General features: G+C 55.6%; 5 protein-coding genes across 5 annotated transcripts; all 5 read right to left on the bottom strand.

Annotated features, from left to right (window-relative positions):
- Positions 1-307: 307 nt before the first annotated feature.
- On the bottom strand, positions 308-3,147 carry CONPUDRAFT_47490 (amino acid adenylation; the record flags this gene model as incomplete). Its single annotated transcript, XM_007765824.1, has 3 exons — positions 308-1,556; positions 1,610-1,680; positions 1,741-3,147. 3 exons carry the CDS (start codon positions 3,145-3,147, stop codon positions 308-310), a joined length of 2,727 nt encoding a protein of 908 aa, XP_007764014.1.
- Positions 3,148-8,107: 4,960 nt separating this feature from the next.
- Positions 8,108-8,954, bottom strand: CONPUDRAFT_43660 (FabD lysophospholipase-like protein; the record flags this gene model as incomplete). The annotated part of the gene is made up of 2 exons (XM_007765794.1): positions 8,108-8,600; positions 8,653-8,954. Coding segments are annotated over 2 exons (795 nt in total), but the record flags the coding sequence as incomplete, so codon positions are not given.
- A 386-nt stretch (positions 8,955-9,340) lies between these two features.
- On the bottom strand, positions 9,341-11,012 carry CONPUDRAFT_48754 (ketoacyl-synt-domain-containing protein; the record flags this gene model as incomplete). The annotated part of the gene is made up of 7 exons (XM_007765910.1): positions 9,341-9,714; positions 9,768-10,103; positions 10,161-10,241; positions 10,298-10,499; positions 10,578-10,721; positions 10,795-10,860; positions 10,914-11,012. The coding sequence occupies 7 exons, from the start codon at positions 11,010-11,012 to the stop codon at positions 9,341-9,343; spliced, it is 1,302 nt and encodes a 433-aa protein (XP_007764100.1).
- A 1,839-nt stretch (positions 11,013-12,851) lies between these two features.
- On the bottom strand, positions 12,852-13,620 carry CONPUDRAFT_70417 (uncharacterized protein; the record flags this gene model as incomplete). Its single annotated transcript, XM_007766018.1, has 3 exons — positions 12,852-13,073; positions 13,136-13,312; positions 13,519-13,620. 3 exons carry the CDS (start codon positions 13,618-13,620, stop codon positions 12,852-12,854), a joined length of 501 nt encoding a protein of 166 aa, XP_007764208.1.
- Positions 13,621-14,859: 1,239 nt separating this feature from the next.
- On the bottom strand, positions 14,860-17,002 carry CONPUDRAFT_162820 (cytochrome P450; the record flags this gene model as incomplete). Its single annotated transcript, XM_007766894.1, has 12 exons — positions 14,860-14,952; positions 15,013-15,279; positions 15,338-15,362; positions 15,417-15,473; positions 15,534-15,723; positions 15,775-15,788; positions 15,852-15,942; positions 15,994-16,103; positions 16,159-16,319; positions 16,376-16,564; positions 16,615-16,744; positions 16,795-17,002. The coding sequence occupies 12 exons, from the start codon at positions 17,000-17,002 to the stop codon at positions 14,907-14,909; spliced, it is 1,488 nt and encodes a 495-aa protein (XP_007765084.1). The 3' UTR covers positions 14,860-14,906.
- Between the last annotated feature and the right edge of the window lie 1,599 nt (positions 17,003-18,601).

Raw genomic sequence — 18,601 nt, 5'->3', positions numbered from 1 at the left:
GAAGCCCTCCGAGGAACCAAAGTGCTTGTCACCGATAGCGTACATCTCGTTCGGCATATAGGCACCGAGACGCATGAACGGCGTGGCCATACCCGTAATGTCGTGGACGATGAAGAAACGGGGCTGGATACCCTTCTTCTTGATGGGCAGGAACTCGATGAGGAAGTCGGCATCAGTGTCTTCGGCCTCCATGATGGCGCGGCTGTCCTGACCCATACTGTCGATGACAAGAGTACCGAGCTCGCGGAGCGTGGGCCTAAGTGCAGGGAGTGAGCGATTGCTGGAAAGATTTGAACAGAAAAGGTGCTTACCTCAAGTAGATGTTGTTGAGACCGATGTGCACGTTGAACGTCTTCGAGACGACGCCGGCAGCCTGTACTGCCATCAAAGAGTTCATGCCGACTTGGAAGAGATCGTGCGAGACGCCGAACGAGTTGGGGTCCACCTTGAGCACCTTCGAGAAGATCGACATGAGCTCGACCTCAACGTCGGACGAAGGCTGTCCCATGTCATTGGTGAGATCGGGAGCGAACGCAGCGAGGTCCATCGACTTGAGGGTATTGCGGTCGATCTTGCCGCTACGGGACGTGGGCAGCTCGGGCAGGGCAGCGATGAGCGAGGGGTACATGAAGCGAGGCAGGCGCTCGGAGACGAACATCTTGAGGCCTTCCTTCTCGTCTTCAATATTCTCGACTTCGTTCTTGTACTCGACGAAGGCGACGATGGCAAGCGCGTCCTGAAGGGTGCGGATGACAGCGGCAGCACGCTGGACGGCGGGGTACTTGGCAATGACGTCCTCAACTTCACCCAACTCGATACGCTGGCCACGGAGCTTGATCTGGCGATCGGCACGACCACAGTACTCGATGTTTCCATCAGTACGGTAGAGCGCGATATCACCAGTCTTGTACAGACGCTCGCCAGGGACGAAGGGGTTGGGGATGAAAGCCTGCTCAGTGAGCTCGGGCTGGTTGAGGTAGCCGCGAGCGAGCTGGATGCCACCGATGTGCAGTTCGCCCTCAACACCGATGGGCGTCGGACGGAGTTGTTTGTCGAGAATGTAGATGCGGCAGTTGGCCATCGGACGACCAATGACCCCAGTGAGAGCGGCCGAGGTGACATGGACGGAGATACAGTCGACGGAAGCCTCAGTAGGACCGTACATGTTGCGGAAGTTGACACGAGGTGCCCAGTCCTCGATGACCTTCTTGCCGAGAGCCTCACCGGCGACGACCACAGTGTCAAGACAGGGGTAGTCGTCGGGGGGAACGACAGCAAGGATACTGGGCGTGACGTGGAGGACGCTGATGCGAAGCGAGCGCAGAGCCTTGGGAATGTCACCGAGGACAAGCTCCTTTCGGCCAGTGACGAGGGTGGCGCCGTTGGTGAGAGTACCAAAGACGTCAGCAACGAAGGGGTCGAAGGTGTACGCGAGCGACGAGAGGACGCGGGCACCCTGCTGATAACCGTACACCTGGGAGTTCTGGATTAAGTTCGAGATCGCGCGATGCTCAATCATGACACCCTTGGGCTTGCCAGTCGAGCCAGACGTGAACCTGTCGAAAGCATTGTCAGATCACAACCAGTGAAATTTGTCAAGATCACTTACATGACGTAGGCAAGGCTTGACGGGGTGAGGCCCTCGACAGCGAAGTCGGCGGCATCGAAGCGGCTGAGACGCTTGAGGTAGCTAGGATCGTCGATGTACGCAATCTAAGGGAAGAATCATTGACATCAGACTGGTATCATCAACAAGCAGTAGTGATCACTTACCAAGACCTTGGAGGCCAGGCTCTTCTGGAAATCGCGAGAGTGGTTGGTCGTCGAGATGAGGACCTTGGCACCACACTCCTCAACCATGAGCTCCTTACGGAGTGTCGGGTCATCGGGATCCAGGGGCACGTAAGTGCATCCGGCCTTGAGAACAGCGAGAATACCGGCGATCTGATGGACGCCGCGATCGAAGCAAACAGCGATGATGTCGCCCTGCTTGATGTCCTGTTGAATGAGCGACTTGGCGATCTGGTTGGCGCGCTTGTTGAGCTCGAGGTAGGTGAGAGACTGGTCCTCAAATTCGACGGCGGTGAAGCGAGGAGTCTTCTTGACCTGCGTCTCGAAGAGGTGGTGGAGGCAGGTCTCGCTGACGGCGAAGTCGGCGTTGGATGAGAGCTCCTTGAGGATGCGGTCGTGCTCGGCGTCGCTCACAGCAGAAATCTCCGCGATCTTGCGATCCGGCTCGCGACCCAACTTCTCGATGAGGGCAATGTACGCGTCGAGGAACTGGCGAGCAGCCTCCTCAGTGAACATGTGGTTGTCGAACCGGAGGAGACAGTGGCCACTCTTGTAGTGAACGGTCATGAGGAATTCGTACTGCTCCTCGCCGTTCGGCAGCGTGATGATGGCCTTGGTGTCCAAGTTGGCGGCCTCGAGCTGGCTGATCGTCTCCATGTTGACACCGCCAGGCGCAAACAGGTGCTTGAAGAACGAGCGGCCGTGCGAAGATGTCTTGGCTTGAGTGACAATGTCCTCGTACGTGACGTCGTCGTGCTGGAGGCATGCGAGGACGTTGTCCTTGAATTGCCCGAGGTACTGCTCGAACGAGTCCTGGTCATTGATCTCGGTCTTGACCGGGAGCATGTTCGCGAAGAAACCGATGACGTTCGAGAGAGCGGGAACATTGCGCTGGGTGACGGCAGTACCAACGACGAAGGAGTTCTGGTCGGAGTACTTGTGGAGCAAAATGTTGTACGCCGCGAAGAAGCCGGCGAACTGAGTTGCGTTAGCACCCTGAATGACTTTGACGAACGACTCGAGAGCGCTCTCGCTGATCTTGGCATCGATCTGAGTGACAGGGGCGAGCTCGCGTTCGGAAGGAGTGGCGAGGGTAAGATGGAGGGGCTGGGTCTCCTGGAGGTACTCGGCCCAGTACTGGAGATGCTCATCACGGAGCTCCTCGCGTTTCTCGGCAGTCTCGCCGAGCCACTCACAGAAGTCAGAGTAGTGGTACTGAACTTCTGGGAGAGTGCCGGCGCCTTTGATGTACAGGCTGAACAGCTCGTAGAAGAAGGTACCGAGCGAGGCCTCGTCGATGATGATGTGGTGAATGACGATGTTGAAGGCCCAATTGTCACCGCCGAGGTCGAACATCGTGGCGAAGAGGAGAGGGAGTTGGTCCAGCTTCCAGTCGGGCTCCTTGTTCGCGGCCAGAGACATCTCATAGGCCTTAGTATCAGGGTCCGCCTCGCCGGAGAGGTCGACGATGCTAGACTTGAACGTGACGGAGGGGTAGATAGTCTGCTCCAACTTGCCCTTGGCCTCGTTCCAGGCGAACGCAGTGCGGAGAGCACCGTGACGCTGAACGACCTCAGCGAAGGCCTCAGCCATCCGCTCGGTGTCGAGGGGAGTCTCGGTGTGGATCTTGACGAAGTAGCCTTCGTGCGTATCCCATTGGGTGGCACCGAAGCGGGACATATTGGCGTCGATGTTGCTGACACCACGCTTCCTGGAATTGTCGTACTCGCGCTGAAAGTTTCAGTTAGCTACATGACGGTAGCACAATCGAATACGATGCTTACCTGGGCAAGCCAGATGCGGTACTGGTGAGGCGATGCATCGGTGGTGTAGGGCTCGTCGTAGGCGAGCTTGTCGTTGAGGATGGGCACCAATGGCGCACCATACCTCGCGGAACCATCGTCCGTCGCGCCCGCGCCCTCTTCGCCACCCGCAGACTGACCAGCCTTGGCCATGTGCTCGTTGAGAATGGCGATGGTCATCGAGCCGAGAAGCTCGATCTGCGAGACCTTGATGTTGAGCTTCGAGCGAAGCTGGTTCGAGTACCGGGTAGCTGTAAAGATGTTCATGAGCAAATGAAATAAGCAATAGGCCTAGAGACTTACCACCAAGCGAATCGAGACCGAAGCTCGTAATAAGGGCGTTCTCGGTGATCTGGTCGGCCTCCATACCCAAGAGAGCAGCGAGAAGCGATGCAGGGGAGTCGACAGCGCCATCGCCCGACCCGCCAGCAGCGTTGGCAACAAGGAACTTCTTGTGCGTAAGGTGTTGGTAAAGACGCGGCTCGCAGGCGGGGAAGCCCTGTGCGACGTCCTGGTGGGCGAGCAGGGGCACGTAGTGGGGAATGCGGCGGGTAAGCGAGTCGCCGATGAAGTTGCAGACCTGCGCGGTGGTCATGCCAAACTTGTTGAGGCCGGCGGTGGCCTTGCCCTGCGTCGACTGGACAAGACGCTTGAAGATACCCGAGTCGGTGATGGGAGGGAAGGACATCGAGATTGTGTTAGGGACATCTTCGGCGATCTTGTCGAGGTAGCTAAGGAGGAATGAGCGTCAATGTTTAGAGGAAGTATGTAGGAAGACATACAGTTGAGCCGCGCAGTAGGCAGCCTGGCCAGCGTTACCGAAGACGGAGCCGATGGTGGAGAAGAGCAGCATAAAGTCGACCTTGTTCATGTCGACGCACTCCAGAAGCGTGTTGAGGACGAGGACCTTGGAGTTGTAGACGGTGTCGAAGGACTCCTGGGTGAGGCGGTCGAACTTGGCATCGCGGAGGACGACAGTCATGACGAAGATGCCGCCAAGACCCTCCGGAGCCTTGTTGGCCTCAGCGATGACGCGAGCGGTGTCATCCTTGCTCATGGCGTCAGCGGCGATGACATCGATGGTGCAGCCAGCCACGGTACGGAACCAGTGGTTATACATGCGGTCGACCTTGGCGAGACCCTTGTCACCACGACGAGAGGTCATGATGATGTGACGGGCACCGTTGACGACCATCCACTCGACGATGCGAACACCGAGCTCAGAGCAACCACCGAGGAGGAGGTAGCTCTTACGAGGGTTGAAGAGCATGACGGTGGGGTCGATGCGAACCGGGCTGATGTTCTGCGAGAGAACGACAACGGAATCGATGGAGGCGTCGGCCTCGGATGCACTACCGACGTTGATGACTTTGGTACGCAACTTGAAGGGCTGAGCAGAGTGAGCGTGAAGGATAGAGCCGACGATCGAGACGAGGTTCTCGCGGGACGCAGCAAGGAGCTTGCTGGTCTTCAACAGGTGGCTGATGGGGGCGTTCGAGGGCAGGGCGACGGCCTCCTCGGTGATCTGGTTGTGGATGTACCAACCAGCGGGCGAGAGGAGGTGGGCAGTGCTCGCGAAAGCAGCCTTGCCGCTGCCGTTGAAGATGAGGTCGAACGCCTCGATGTCGTTCTTGCGGAAGTAAGCCTGGGCAGTCGCAGGGAAGTCATCGATGAGGGCGATAGTGTCGAGTGAGACACCGAGGGCAGCGCTGAGCTCCTTAGCCTCAGAAGCCTTGGTGACGGTGCAGAACACCTGTCCAGCGAAGCGCTGAGCAAGTTGAACGGCGCTGAAACCAGCAGCTGCGAACGCCTGTCAGATAGTGTCGAATGAATGATCAGATAAGATACGTACTGCTCAAAGCATCGTGCACACAGACGACGGAAGTTGACGAGATGGCAGCACGCTCCATAAGGGCAATCCACGAGCTGAGGAAGGCAGGGACGACAGCGGCGGCGTCGACAGCCTTGACATTGCTGGGGAGGGGAGCAACGGTCTCCTTGGCGGCGATGATGACGTTGGCCGGGTCCTCAGCGGAGATACCAACGACGGCAGAGCCAGCCGCGGTACCGACGAACGTGATGTAGTCGTCAGCAGCGACGGTGCTGGAGCCAATGGCCTCGACGGCGACCTCGACGTCGCCAGAGGTGACGTGGCGAGGGAAGTGACCGGACGCGTTGGCACCGGTCTTGGTGAAGCGGACGGCGGGTGCGCGCGTCTCCTTGAGGGCCAAGAAACCGGGAACGAGACGACGGACGTAGACGTCGCCATTCTTCGACACCTTCATGTGCTGCTCCAGGAGGAGCGAGTGCTTGCGGAGGTCCTCGACAACCTTCTCACGCTTCTCTTCGTCGAGAGTGTGGTCGGAGAACAGAAGGGAGTAGCAGCCGAACTCAGGGAACTCGGCGAGAACACAGGCGGCCGTGCCGAGGGCACCGATACCAGCCGCGTCGTCGTTACCGGTAATCCAGAACTCAGCCTCGCCAGAGATGTTGGAGGCGATTTCGACAAGCTCGCCCTCACGGCCGTGCTCGAAGGGAGAAACGATAACGCTCTTGAACTGGGGAGCGGGGACGGCAATGGTGGGCTCCGAGGCGCGAGCGACGATGATGCCCTCAGCGACCTGGACATCGACACCGGGGATGGCGCGGAACTTCTCCGCGAGAGCCTCGGAGGAGAGCTGTTCAACCTCGGCGCCCTCTGCGGCAGGCTCGGATGCGCCAGTAACTAGGATGGCGACACCGTTGGGGACAAGGAGGTTGGTGAGACCAGCGATGTCCTTGGGGACAGCGGAGAGGTCGACGGAGCGGAGGACGACATCGAAGCTGATAAATATATATCAGAACCGTATCGTATTTAAGAAGAAAGGAGCATACCTCTGGAGCTCAGGAGCAGAGCCATCAGCAGCGGGTACAAACGACTCGACGACAGCCGACTGCGTGTACTTGTGCTCGAGGACGGAGGTCTTCGCGTCCGCATCGGCAGCGACAGGAGCAACGTTCACATACTCGACAAGTAGCTCGCTCTCGAGAAGGAGCGAGTTGAGCGTCGCGTCGAGCGACTTGGCGAGATCGCCGGTCGTTGATAGATCCGCGACGCGGATCGTGCGTTTGCCACCAGCCTTGGAGGCGAGCGCGAGCTCGGTGAAGGCAGAGACGACGTCGGGCTTGGTGAGCTTGAAGCCCTGCGAGGGGAAGCCCTTGGGCTGCCAAATGGTGGTGAGACGCTCGTCGAGGCTGGCGTCGTTGATGACGGCGGACTCGGCGCCGGGCGCCTTGGCGATCTCGAAGCCCTCAATAGTGAAGAGGACCTTGCCGTCGTTGTTGGCGATGACATAGTCGCTGATCCAGGGGCCCTGAGGCGCCCAAGTGCGGGCGATGAAGTAGGTCCAGAGGTTGCCCTTCTTGAACTCCTCGTCGAGGCTGGGGGCGTCGGCGGAGTCCCAGCGGCGGATGGCCCGGATGTTGACGGGAAGGAAGACGCCGTTGAAATCGAACTGCTTGGTGTCCATGTTCATGAACATGCCAAGACCGCACTGAGTGATCGAGTCGAGAATACCCGGGTGAATGCAGTAGCCCTTGCCGTAGACGTCAGGCGTGTCAGCGGGAACCTCGAGGCGAGTGAGGTATGCATAGCCGCCCCAAGACTCGGCGTCGGGAATTTCGTGCACTTCCTTGAGGTAGTTGCGGAAGTGGTCCTGGTAGCGGTAGGCCGATGGGATAATGTTGTAGAACTCATCGCCGGTTACGCTGCCAGCGGACTTGGCGAGAATGTTCTGCCAGTCGAGGGTACGAGGGGTCTCGGGATCGTACGCGGTGTTGACCTTGCTGAAGTAGCCGGTGGCGTAGACTGTGTCGAGGACGATGTCGCCATTGATGAACTCCTCGGACGTGGAGGCACGGAATTCGTACTTGTTGCCGTTGATAACGCAGCCAGCGTGGGCGGGAAGCGAGCCGGCGCCGTTCATAACGAAAGGCTTGTGGATGGAGACGTCGTACACCACCATGGCACCGTTCTGGAGGATGGTCTCGACGTAACCCGAGGCGGGGAACAGAGGGGCATCGAAGACGATGTGGCCCGTGAGGTCGGGGTGGCTATCCACGCTGATGCGGAAGTGATGAGGGGCGATCGGGCGAGCTGGCTGGCGGAGACGGCGCGAGCGCTCGCTCTCGGACTCGGACCAGGTATGCGACTTGTTGTAGGGGTACTCAGGGAGAGTGGGCTTGGTGAAGCCGGTCTCGCCAGAGGGAGACGCGCAAAGCTTGTCGAAGTCGGCGTTCTTAAAGCCAAGAGAGAGGAGATTGCCGATACCCTCGAGGAATTGGTAGTGCTCGCCGGTGTTCTGGGCGGGGACCTTGGGGTTGGGACGCTTGACGAGAGAAATGGGCTCGCCGCCGCACTGCTCGATGTATGCCTTGAGAACGGGGTGAGGAGCAATCTCCATGAAGAGAACGCCCTCGGGTCCCGCGTCGTTGCGAAGCTTGTTGATGGCTGTGCCGAAAAGGACGGGGCGACGGATGTTGTCCCAGCAGTAGTTAACGTCGAGTTCGCGGTCGAGCCACTTGCCGTCGGTGGTCGACATGACGCGAGCAACAGGGGCATTGGTGCCGTGGGCAAGAGGGGTCTCGAGGACCTTGCTCTTGAAGAGCTCCTCCTGAGGTTCCATGAGGGGAGTGTGGAAGGCGCAGCCGACACGGAGCTTGGCGGCGAAGACCTTGGCGTTGGGGTCGTTGGCGAGCTCAACCATGGCGTCGATGAGCTCATGAGTACCGGCGACAGTGACGGCCTGGGGGGAGTTGATACCAGCGATCCAGAGGCCCTCGGTGACCTTGTACTGAGAGAAGACCTTGCGGATCATGGTCTTGGCCTTCTGCACGCCGACACCAAGAGCAACCATGGCACCGTTACCCTCGGCCCTAGTCATGGCAGCGGCACGCGCAACAGCGATACCGACAGCCATCTCGCGGTCGTAGTGGCCTGAGGCGTAGCCCATGGCGATCTCACCGATGCTGGGAAACGACGTCAGTGCATGAGCAGATCGCGGTGATCTGAACGACTCACGAGTGACCAACGACGAAGTCGTACTTGATGCCAAGGCTCCTGACGAGGTCGGTCATGGCCATCTGAACGAAGACGAGGCCAAGAACGACCTCCTGGACGGGCCACTGCCCGTTGGCGGCGAGTTTGCACTCGACACCAGGGATGAAGAGACCAGTGCGCTCGAGCATGCTCTCCTGTTTGTAGACCTGAGTGAGGATACGGTCCTGCTCCTTAACCGCCTCAAGGAAGGTGGGGAACGCCTCAGCGAGTTGGCGACCCATGAAAATGTGCTGGGGACCTTGGCCGGAGAAGACCAGGCAGAGCTTGGGCGACGCGTTGCTGTTGGTAAGCACTGGCTTGCTGAACTTAGTGGTAGGGGTGAGCGAGGGAGCAATCGCGAAGCTGCGCGCGGGGTAGGCGCGAGTCTGACGGCCCAGAGAGCGGGCGAGCGAGCGGAGGGTGGTGTCGTCGCTAACGCCCTCGTACTCCTTGCCGAGAGCAGTGTGCCAGCGACCGAGCGAGGACTCGGTGAGTGAGCCGACGGAGAAGAGGTAGAGGGGGTTCTTGGGGGCGGAGGTCATGACCTCGTCCTTCGAGAGCGAATCCGCGGTCTCGATAGTCTCGAGGACGACGTGGGCGTTGGAGCCACCTACACCGTAGGAGGAAATCGAGGTGACCCACTTGCCGTCGGAGGCAGCCATCTCGGGAGTCATCTTTTCGAGCTACAGGGGGAATGAGTTCGCCAGCCACAGCTGATATCTACCAAGCGACGGACCTCAGTTTGAACCTTCATCTTGCCGTTGGCGAAGTCAATCTTGGGGTTCGCGCTCTTGAACCGGATGTTGGGAATAATCTCCTTGTGGTGCATCATCATCGACACCTTGACAAGGGAGGCCATGAACGAGCAACCCTCCGCATGACCAATGTTAGCCTTCACGCTTCCAACCCTATCAAATGGACAGTTAGGACGATTTGGGCGCATACATGCGGTAAAAACTTGCCTCAGAAGTTTGTCATCGGGACGACCCTTGGAGAAGACCTTTCCTGCAGCGTTAGCCTCAATGGGGTCACCGACCTTGGTACCTGCCAAACGGGTCAAAACGCGTGCAATGACTGCCACTAAGATATATGCGTACCGGTGGCGTGTAACTCGACGTAGAACGCCTCGGCAGGGTTACGCTTCGCGATCCTATAGGCGGACTTGACGGTCTCCGCCTGCATATCACCCTCAGGCATGGTGAGGGACTTGCCCTTGCCGTTCGCATTGATGGCAGAGCCTGTGATGACCGAGTAGATCTGGTCCTGGTCGGGGACAGCCTTGTCGAGGCGCTTGATGAGGACGGCCGCGATACCCTCGGCACGAGCGTAACCGTCGGCGGACGCGTCGAACGACTTGGAGGAGCCAGTCGGGGACAAGACACCGAGCTTGGAAAAGGAGACGGTGTGCTCGGGGTTGATGATGGTGTTGGCACCTGAAAACGGAAGTGGTCAAGGGCACTGTGCCAGTGGCTGTGCAAGTTTTCACTTACCGACAACAAGTGCCTGGTCGCATTCTCCGGCCCTGATCGAGCTCAAGGCGAGGTGCATGGCGGTTGCAGAGGCAGAGCAGGCTATTTGTCGTGATCAGCATCGGGTTCCTGTGGCATAGGTACGCGATAAAACTCACCCGTGTCGACCGTGAGCGACGGGCCCCTCAGATCAAAGTTGAAGGAGATACGGTTGGCGCGAATAGAAACGGCGCGTCCGACACCGTTGTAGTTGTTGACTTCGTAGCGATCATCGTCCAACTCGTCAGCAGTCGTGAGCAGGTTGCCGAAGAAAACACCAGTGTTCGAGCCGCGATAGTCAATGCCGGAGTCTTGGAGCGCCTGTGACGTTTCATGTTAGCCAGGGATCTCACGGCGCAAGTTACACTCCAATTTTGGACTAAGGCGCTCGCGACTTACCGCTTGCGAAGCCTCGAGCGTGAGGCGAATAGCAGGGTCAAACATCGCCGCCTCCTTGGACGAGATACCGAACTCGAGGTGATCGAACTGGTCGATACCATTGATGAAGCCAGCCTTGGCGCAGTGGTACTTGCCTGGCTCATCCTTTCCGCCTGGAGAATGAAGAAGAGTTCCGAAGGGAGGATGTAAGGACACGTGTAGGGTTCCGACAAAAGACACCTTGCGCACCGTTCCACTCGGCGTGAATCCATCGATCGGGCGGGGGCTCGACCATTCCATCGCCCTTTGAGAGGCCAGGTGAACTGGATATCATCGATGAGAGCGCGGACGACGCACCTTGTTTCTCAAGAACTCATAGTACAGATCTTTGTTGTCGGACCCTCCAGGAAACTTGCATCCGATGCCAACGATGGCAACGGGGACCTCAGCAGACATCGCGTTGTTCGACCTTCGAGGCTCAAACTAGAGAGGTATGTCGGCCGCCGACGCAGGTATTAACAATGATGGCAAGCGCCGATAGATAACGAAGTGGAAGGGAAGGAAGATAGAAGAGGAGGGCGGGGGTGAAGGGAGGGAGCGGTGGAGGTAGAGGACAAGAGGTGAGCTTGGCTTGGACCAAGACCTTTGCTTTTGAATCCCTGGCGGGATGATTGTGATAATCTGAGTTTTACGATGGGTTAATAATAAGATTGAGCGTCTGGTGCGCGGAAAGATCGCCATCAACCTGAGCCGGCCTGGACCTGACAGAATGAGAGCGGCGACAGTTGTCAGGCAACATCATGATTGCTGTGTGCTTGATGTTCCGTTGAGTCTGTGGGTAGTTGATGGCAGACCTGTGCGACGAGACACGTTCACATGCCCAAATGTAGAGGATCTCATCAACCTGCTCAAAAAGCATCAGATCCGGGGCAACTATCCTGATGGTAAACTTCATCTCCATCATTCCGTTAGTCCTCCTTTGCTTATCGCAATTTATTTGAACCAATCCCTTTACGCTCGGACGGGACTACGTACCTGATAATTACCGCCGACCAAGGCTTTTTCAAACTATAGGCGTCCTGAAACACGGCCAACGGCGAGACAAACTCGGAATGTTTCGTGTCTGTGCGTTTTCTGTTTGCGGTTGAATTTTGTGTTCGCAGATGGCTGTGGCTGTGCACCTCCTGTCAGACCAGAGCTCGCGGGATCTGAAATTCGTTTACGCCTGTCATATGTCAGCCTATCTGTCCCTTCCATCCTCGGGAAATGTCACCTTGCTGAAGGCTCAGAGGTAGCTTCGTCTGAGGCTGCGGAAGTCTAAATGACATCTTGTGTGTAGATATAAGCCTTAGATTCTCAGCAACCATCCCCAATGTCGCAGGTGGCTTTCTCAAGTCGTCTAGCGTTCTCATGATCGCCACTTCCGAACCAGTCAGGCACCCAGCGCTGTGAAGATCCAGCGGCATTAATTAACCCATCGCGTCCGAAGAACAGGCACCATCCGGTACCGTCAACGCCAATCCTTGCCCACTACAAATCTGCTGAGAACGCAGATGATGGTAACTACTATAAGCGAACGATCTTTTCGCCTTTCTATTTATCATCAGGCTACCTAGGGCTACCTCCATGGTCAATGCGCTGGCCACTACTTTTGACTCTTAGGTCCCTCCCGTCGATCATGTAGGCCTTCGCTTGCGGACCTACTTATCTACGCGTAACAACAAAAGCATCACACAGACATCAGCGTTGAGACGTTTGCTGATCCAGGCTGACCCCTCCACGCCGGAGCGAGGAGTCCGTGTAAATATGGTGCGAGGACTCGGGGCTACTGCGTTGGTAAAAGCTGATATGGATATTGCAGCTGCAGCCTATTGCTTAGATCAAGACATGGCGCCTACCAATCGGAAGTAAAACTCGAGGCCATATGGCGCTACTGTATGTGCAGGGCGCTACCAGGCGCTACCCAACGGTGCTTGCCACTGTTCATCAGTGTTCAATTAATGCTACTTTCCCCCTTTCCACGCAATCCGTTTCTTGTTCGTAACTTCAGCCAAGCCTACTAAGCATGCTGTGCATGACGCCTGATAGCGCCGTAGAGACTGAACATGACGCAATCCTCAACTCTGCGCAGTGCTTAAACTCTGAAGTTCTTGCATCATACTCAACCTCCTTTCACAAAGAAACCACAAATCTCACTACAGACTCGGAGTCACAGAAATTACTCCGGTTCCTTACTGATCGACGTCGAGCTAAGCGACACGAATCGTACCTGATGTTCGTTGATGTTACACCTTGTTACACCTTGCCGCTTGCCTTGTCGCATGCGGAGGCCAAACGGGCAGTTCCTGGGCAGATGCGTGGCGGTGCAAGGCTCCGATCTCTCATCCGCCCTCCGACTTTCCCACTCTCCGACAAGTTGGCCGTCCGGGGCAGGGCCACACCGGCCCGAGTGACCCTGAGCCAGCCCAGCTGGTCGCTGGCTCGGGCGCCACGGAACTGGACGTAACGGACGTGTCCCTGTCAGTCAGTCCATACCTTTACAACCATCACTGGCAACAAGCTCGTAACAAACACTTGACCTGCTCTTGCCGAATCACTGAATGCTTGGGCGAATTCTCTTCAAAGCTCCGACACTGCCTCTCCTGCAGCTTCGGCGCTATCTTTGTGCTTGGCTTTCTGTGGCTGAACTGGCTGATCCGGTAAGCGTTTCGTACTACTACCAGCGCGATCTGCAGTCCCGTGAATCCTCGTGAATCCTCGACAGAGATCAAAGAACAGGCACACCTGTCAAGGCACGGGCGAACTGTACACGTCTAACTGAACGTTTCCCTTATCAGCAACGGTCTGCGACGGTGCGACCTTGGCAAAGATGAAAACGCATCATCTCGACCGCAGAGTGCGATCTCCGTTTCTGCCTTTGGTCTCAACTGGTTTCCACCCGAACGGCTGAGACTTTGCTCACAAATACGGCAGCACCATCGTTGATGAGCCGCACTGCTTTGACTGCCAAGCTAAGGCCCAAGACAAGGCCGTGTACGACAAGCAGGGACTTGGCGTTGAACATGTATTTCGCTCTCCGGTTCATCGCCCTGTTCCGTATTATCCGTATCCCTCTAGAGATTCTTTTTCAAGTACATCAATGCCATCCTTCGTACTAATGAGCTCAACTCGTACTCATCTCGTTTCTTCCAGGTCACATTCCTGTCGCTGAGGCCTTACGAGGTGATGGAACAAAGTACGTGTCCATTTATGACCGAGCTCAACCAGAAAACTCCCCCGCACAACCCATCTGGATAAAGGTAGCCTCACCGCAAACACATGTTTCTTGAGGTTCCGCGCCCCGATGATCTCATTCTCTCGTCCAATGAACACTTTATGCGCGAAGCACGGAGAGAACGATGTCAAATCAAAGCCTCATAGCTCGACTCAACCTTCGCGGTCACCACTCACCAAGTGTTCGGGATCGCTGTCGATCCTGCATTCACATCTCAGGCCCAGAATCAGGGGTAACGGTGGCGCTTTCTATGGGGGCAATCAGGGCACAATGAGGCGGTGAGAATGAATCGTATGTATAATGCAGGTGTACTAGGCCACCAAGTAACCCGTGTTTTGACCCAAAAGACGGCGGCAAAAATACCACTATGCATACTAATCTCCTGTTTGATAAACATTTTTCCGCGTTGTCCTGAAGGAGAAGCGTGTATTCCTCGTACCCTTGCTAGCTCGTATTAGCCTTCGGTAGACTGGTGACCTGCTTTCAGATTGATCGTAAAAACAAGGAGAATATAAGGCAGTCGCATTCGTCCGATCAATGATCTTCATAGGAGAATGCTTCTATGAAGTTACATATAGCTGTGAGGCCTACCCGGGAGCAGTGATCAACAAGCTTTGATCGGGAGCGGAACTCTGCATAGAAGAACACGCTCGAAGCATCGTCGCGATCCTACCTCACTACCTCGACTTCTTTAGGACTCGAGGGAACACCTGTCACACACGGAGTCAAAAATACACCAGGACGATCCCAGTCACCGCCACTCCACCGCACCCGAACCACTTACACTTAAGCATTGACGGCTTCTGTCATCAGATTTTGCACCCGTTCGGAGGGACAATCATATGGCCAAGCCTCAAATGACGAGGTGGCTCTGTTCCTGATCGTTTTCCCCGCATGTACGGGTGCTGGCCAGTGACGATGACGTCGAGGGCCGCCGCTTGGATTTCTCTGGGTTTTAGTCGGCCAAGCCCGCCCGGGATGATCTGCAGAAGTGCGTCGTGGCATTCATAAAAGCATAGGCAATCAGGGGTAATTTACACTGCTGTCTCGGACTTCTTCTTTATTTGATCAACGAGCTAAGAATGCTCCCGCGGCACGAACTCGCACTTAAAGTGTGGTTGGCTAGCACAGCGGATAGTCAGGACCTAGTTCATTCAATACATGCTTATGAGAGTCGCTTACCATGTCAGCCCTACCTCCCACTTTGGCTCGCTGCGAAGTACCCTCCCCCGCTCGTCTTTGGGGTGCTCAATACGAAAGCTCGCCAGAATCGATGCTATGGCTATCCACACTGAGGATGTGGCGAGGTGGCGACCAGGACACATACGGCGCCCGAATCCGAATGCATAGCTGACCGTGTCATCGTTGAGTGTGCCGTCCGGTAGAATAAACCGTTCCGGCAGGAAGGTGGACGGAGACGGGTATCGGCTTTCGTCGTGAGAAATCGCGCTGGGGTGCGAAACCGTGAGACAAATGCTTCAGTAGGGTTAACAGCGGTTGGACTAACCCTGTATGGCCTATGACCACCGACCCTGCAAGAACTCTGAGTTTGCGAATCGAGTCAGCTAGCTGCTGAACGGACGTACCTTTGGGAAAGAAGTAACCTTCATAGACATCGTCTTCAGTGAGGCAGTGAGGAACGCCTGAGATGTATTCAGCTTATAGTCCGTTGGGGCGACCATAAGAAATGGCAACTAGCTCACCAGTCGGGACAACGGATCTCCATCGCAATGTCTCCCGCATAACAGCCTCGAGATAGGGCATCGACTCTCTGTCCTCGAACGTCGGAAGCCTGTCCTTCCCGACGACATGGTCAATTTCCTCTTGACCACGTCTTTGAACTTCTGGATTTTGCAGCATGGCAAGGACGAATATCAAGAGTGCGGAAGTTGTCTGTAGACGAGATTAGTTTCGGAAAATAAGCTGAAAGTGAAGGGGACTCACTGTCTCCATTCCGGCTGACGGAGACAAAAACGTCAGTTGATGTTTCCGTGTACGTTAACTATCGGGATAAACTGTACCTAGAAAAGATGTAGCGCAGACGTGTTTGATTGATTGTTTGATGGAAGCTTCGTCCAGATGATCCGTTCGCTGGTCCAAAAGTTGAACAGCCTTTCCTGGGGATGAGTAACTGTTTCGTGCCAGGTACGTCAAGATACGCACATCAGCGACAACGAGTCTCTCATATAGTCCGTCAACGAGAGCATCATTGATCTTACGGGACTCTGCCGCGTTGAATATCCCTCCGAACAACCAAGCCGGGGCATACTTCACTGGATAGGCAGAGATGAGCGCCTCAGAGTGAAGTATAACTGTAATGATGCTTACTAAACGGCAATGCGTTGATGGTTGCAACGACGATGTCCGAAGCAACGATCTTGAATCGATCCGCACAGGTAGAGGTCAGTTTCGCGATATCTTTCTCAAGCTCTTGACGGTGCTCGATATTGTCGCCGTATAAAATGCTCAAAACGATGCCGACGCTGAAGCTGTTGGGGTACCAGCGTTATCATATGTGTAGTGTTCAGAAGATTTGCTGACTCACGTGTCCAAGTTGTCACGGAGTTCGGGGGGATCTGTAGACAAAGACGATAATAGCTCCGACGCTTTGCGGTATTGAGCTGCGTGGAAGTTCGGTGTAACAGACTCCCGCATGATATGGCTGTAGAGTTTTCGATGGAAGCGCCATGTAGGTCCGTATCGGACGGTACCCGTATTGAGAAGGACACCGTAGCTACCATAAAAGTTGAGTAGACGTCATGGTAACCGAATGGGGGAGCGTACTCTTCAAGACTATCAAAGCCAGACCTGTCAGAGTACAATCGAGAACGCCGCTCAAGTAGATCTTGAGCAGCCCGTTCCGTGTTCAAAAAGATAAAGTCTCTGCTGAAAATTCGGCAATGCATGATGTCCCCTACCGGGCGTGAGCATAACTTGGTTTCAGGCGTGCAAAAGGTGGCTTACCATACTGACGAGACCAATCCATAAAGGTCTCTAGCGGATTCTCCGCGTTGACACTCAAGGCGCTCCCAAAGAATGGAATACCCTTGGGCCCAGGTGGCAACCCATATGAACCATTTCGCCGTCGTAGATAACGCAGAGCCAGTCCACCAGTCAATACCAAAGGAAGAGCAAACGCATAAGCAGGCAAGCTGGAGGAGGATGGCTCCATGAAGGTCCAAGGTAGGCAGATAGAAGATGCGAAAGGATGGGGTAGAAGGGCACAGACCCAAGGTCGCAACCTCAGCCTTATCAATGGCCCACCAATCGTGCTGTGGTCCAGGTTCCACATACCAACATATGCGCAAGTGGCTCGCTCGATCACTCGGATGCTTCTAGTCAATTTCGGGCAGTGAGGCTGTAAAGATGGGACCCCTTATGACTGACCAGGTGACACAGCTTGTGTAATGGTACACCAACAATTTGGCCAAAGAAGGCGTCATTGACCTTGCGAGAGCCTCCCCATCAATTCAAGAAGGAGCTCTCATAGGCGCCCACAACGCATGAACACAATGTACGAAGGAACTTGCCGTCGATCGCGAACGGGCTTACCGTATTCTGAAAACAGATCACAGTAAACCTTGCCAGAAGTTCAGTGAGCTATATCTGAAGTCCGATGATCGATAGAAGAGCCATGGGGCACGGATGAGTGGGGTGTATGATGTAGACACCATCAAACTTCCGCTGACGCGTCCTGACAGTTGTGTACAGCCGATGAGGGCGCATACACGTTTTCCTCGCAACACCGCGGTGGTGGTGTTTCCCGAGCCCATTGGTCGGTCAGACGCCACTACCGATTGTCCAAAGTGACCTGCTGCTGTTTCTGTTTCGCCACAATCTCCATTAGTAGAGCACTTGAAGCTAAGGACATACGCCCCCAACCGCTGATCCACAAAGCCCTAGGACCCTCGGACTTCCTGTGCACTGTAAGTCGGGTGAAGTTACTCGGTGATGAATTTGTCGTAGCCGAGTTATGTCAGATACCGAGAGGTGTAGCAATGGCTGCCGACGGCTATCTGGAGCGAGCAGACTCGGAGTTTGCAATCGAGCAAGGATATTGAGTCGGAGTGGTCGGAGTTTGAACCGCCGATTTCGACGAACCCATCAAGTAACTTCCTCGCCGGAGAAACTTTCGTGCGTGCAAGACTCCTGAGACGAAAGCATGCGTCGAAGTTCCAACAGCAACTAATGGATCGCCAATCAGGAACATCTATTTGAGTATGTCATGGAACCTTCTTAGGATATCGCATAGTTGACTTATGTTTGTCGGGCCTCCATCCCGAGATGCCATATCTTTGTTCGACGACATCTAGTGACCCGTGATCTCACGGTTCCAGTAGACACCCTGCACTAGAAGTTAAACAGGCTCTCCGTCATATCCTCAAAGGAGTTATGCTCCAGAATAGAGACAACCGATATCCAATTGGCTACGACTTATCGTTCGTGGTCCAAGCCAATTCTGGATGAGCTTTTATCGGGTTCGGGGTCTACAGCGCTTCATGCCTTTCTTCCCTGAGAATCTGGTTTGTCAAAGCTGCATGGTTTCAATTTATCTTACTTTCGACCCAGCAGCGCCCATATTTCCCTGAAGCGATCGGCTCCTGCGTTCCACTCGAATCCGCTTTTTGTTTATACCGGACTAGGTGGGTATTAGGCACACCCGTTCAGCTGGTGGTAGCAGTTAAACCGCCTCGGCTTCGCATACTTCCTAGAAAAATAAAATCATTGACACGTTTAGCGCCCAGCCGCAGGATCTTCACCTCTACAACTC

This window comes from Coniophora puteana (genome assembly GCF_000271625.1).
Source record: "Coniophora puteana RWD-64-598 SS2 unplaced genomic scaffold CONPUscaffold_2, whole genome shotgun sequence".
Lineage (NCBI taxonomy): Eukaryota > Fungi > Basidiomycota > Agaricomycetes > Boletales > Coniophoraceae > Coniophora > Coniophora puteana.
The sequence above is the reverse complement of the archived record's forward strand: the minus strand, read 5'-3'. Positions and strand labels throughout refer to the sequence as shown.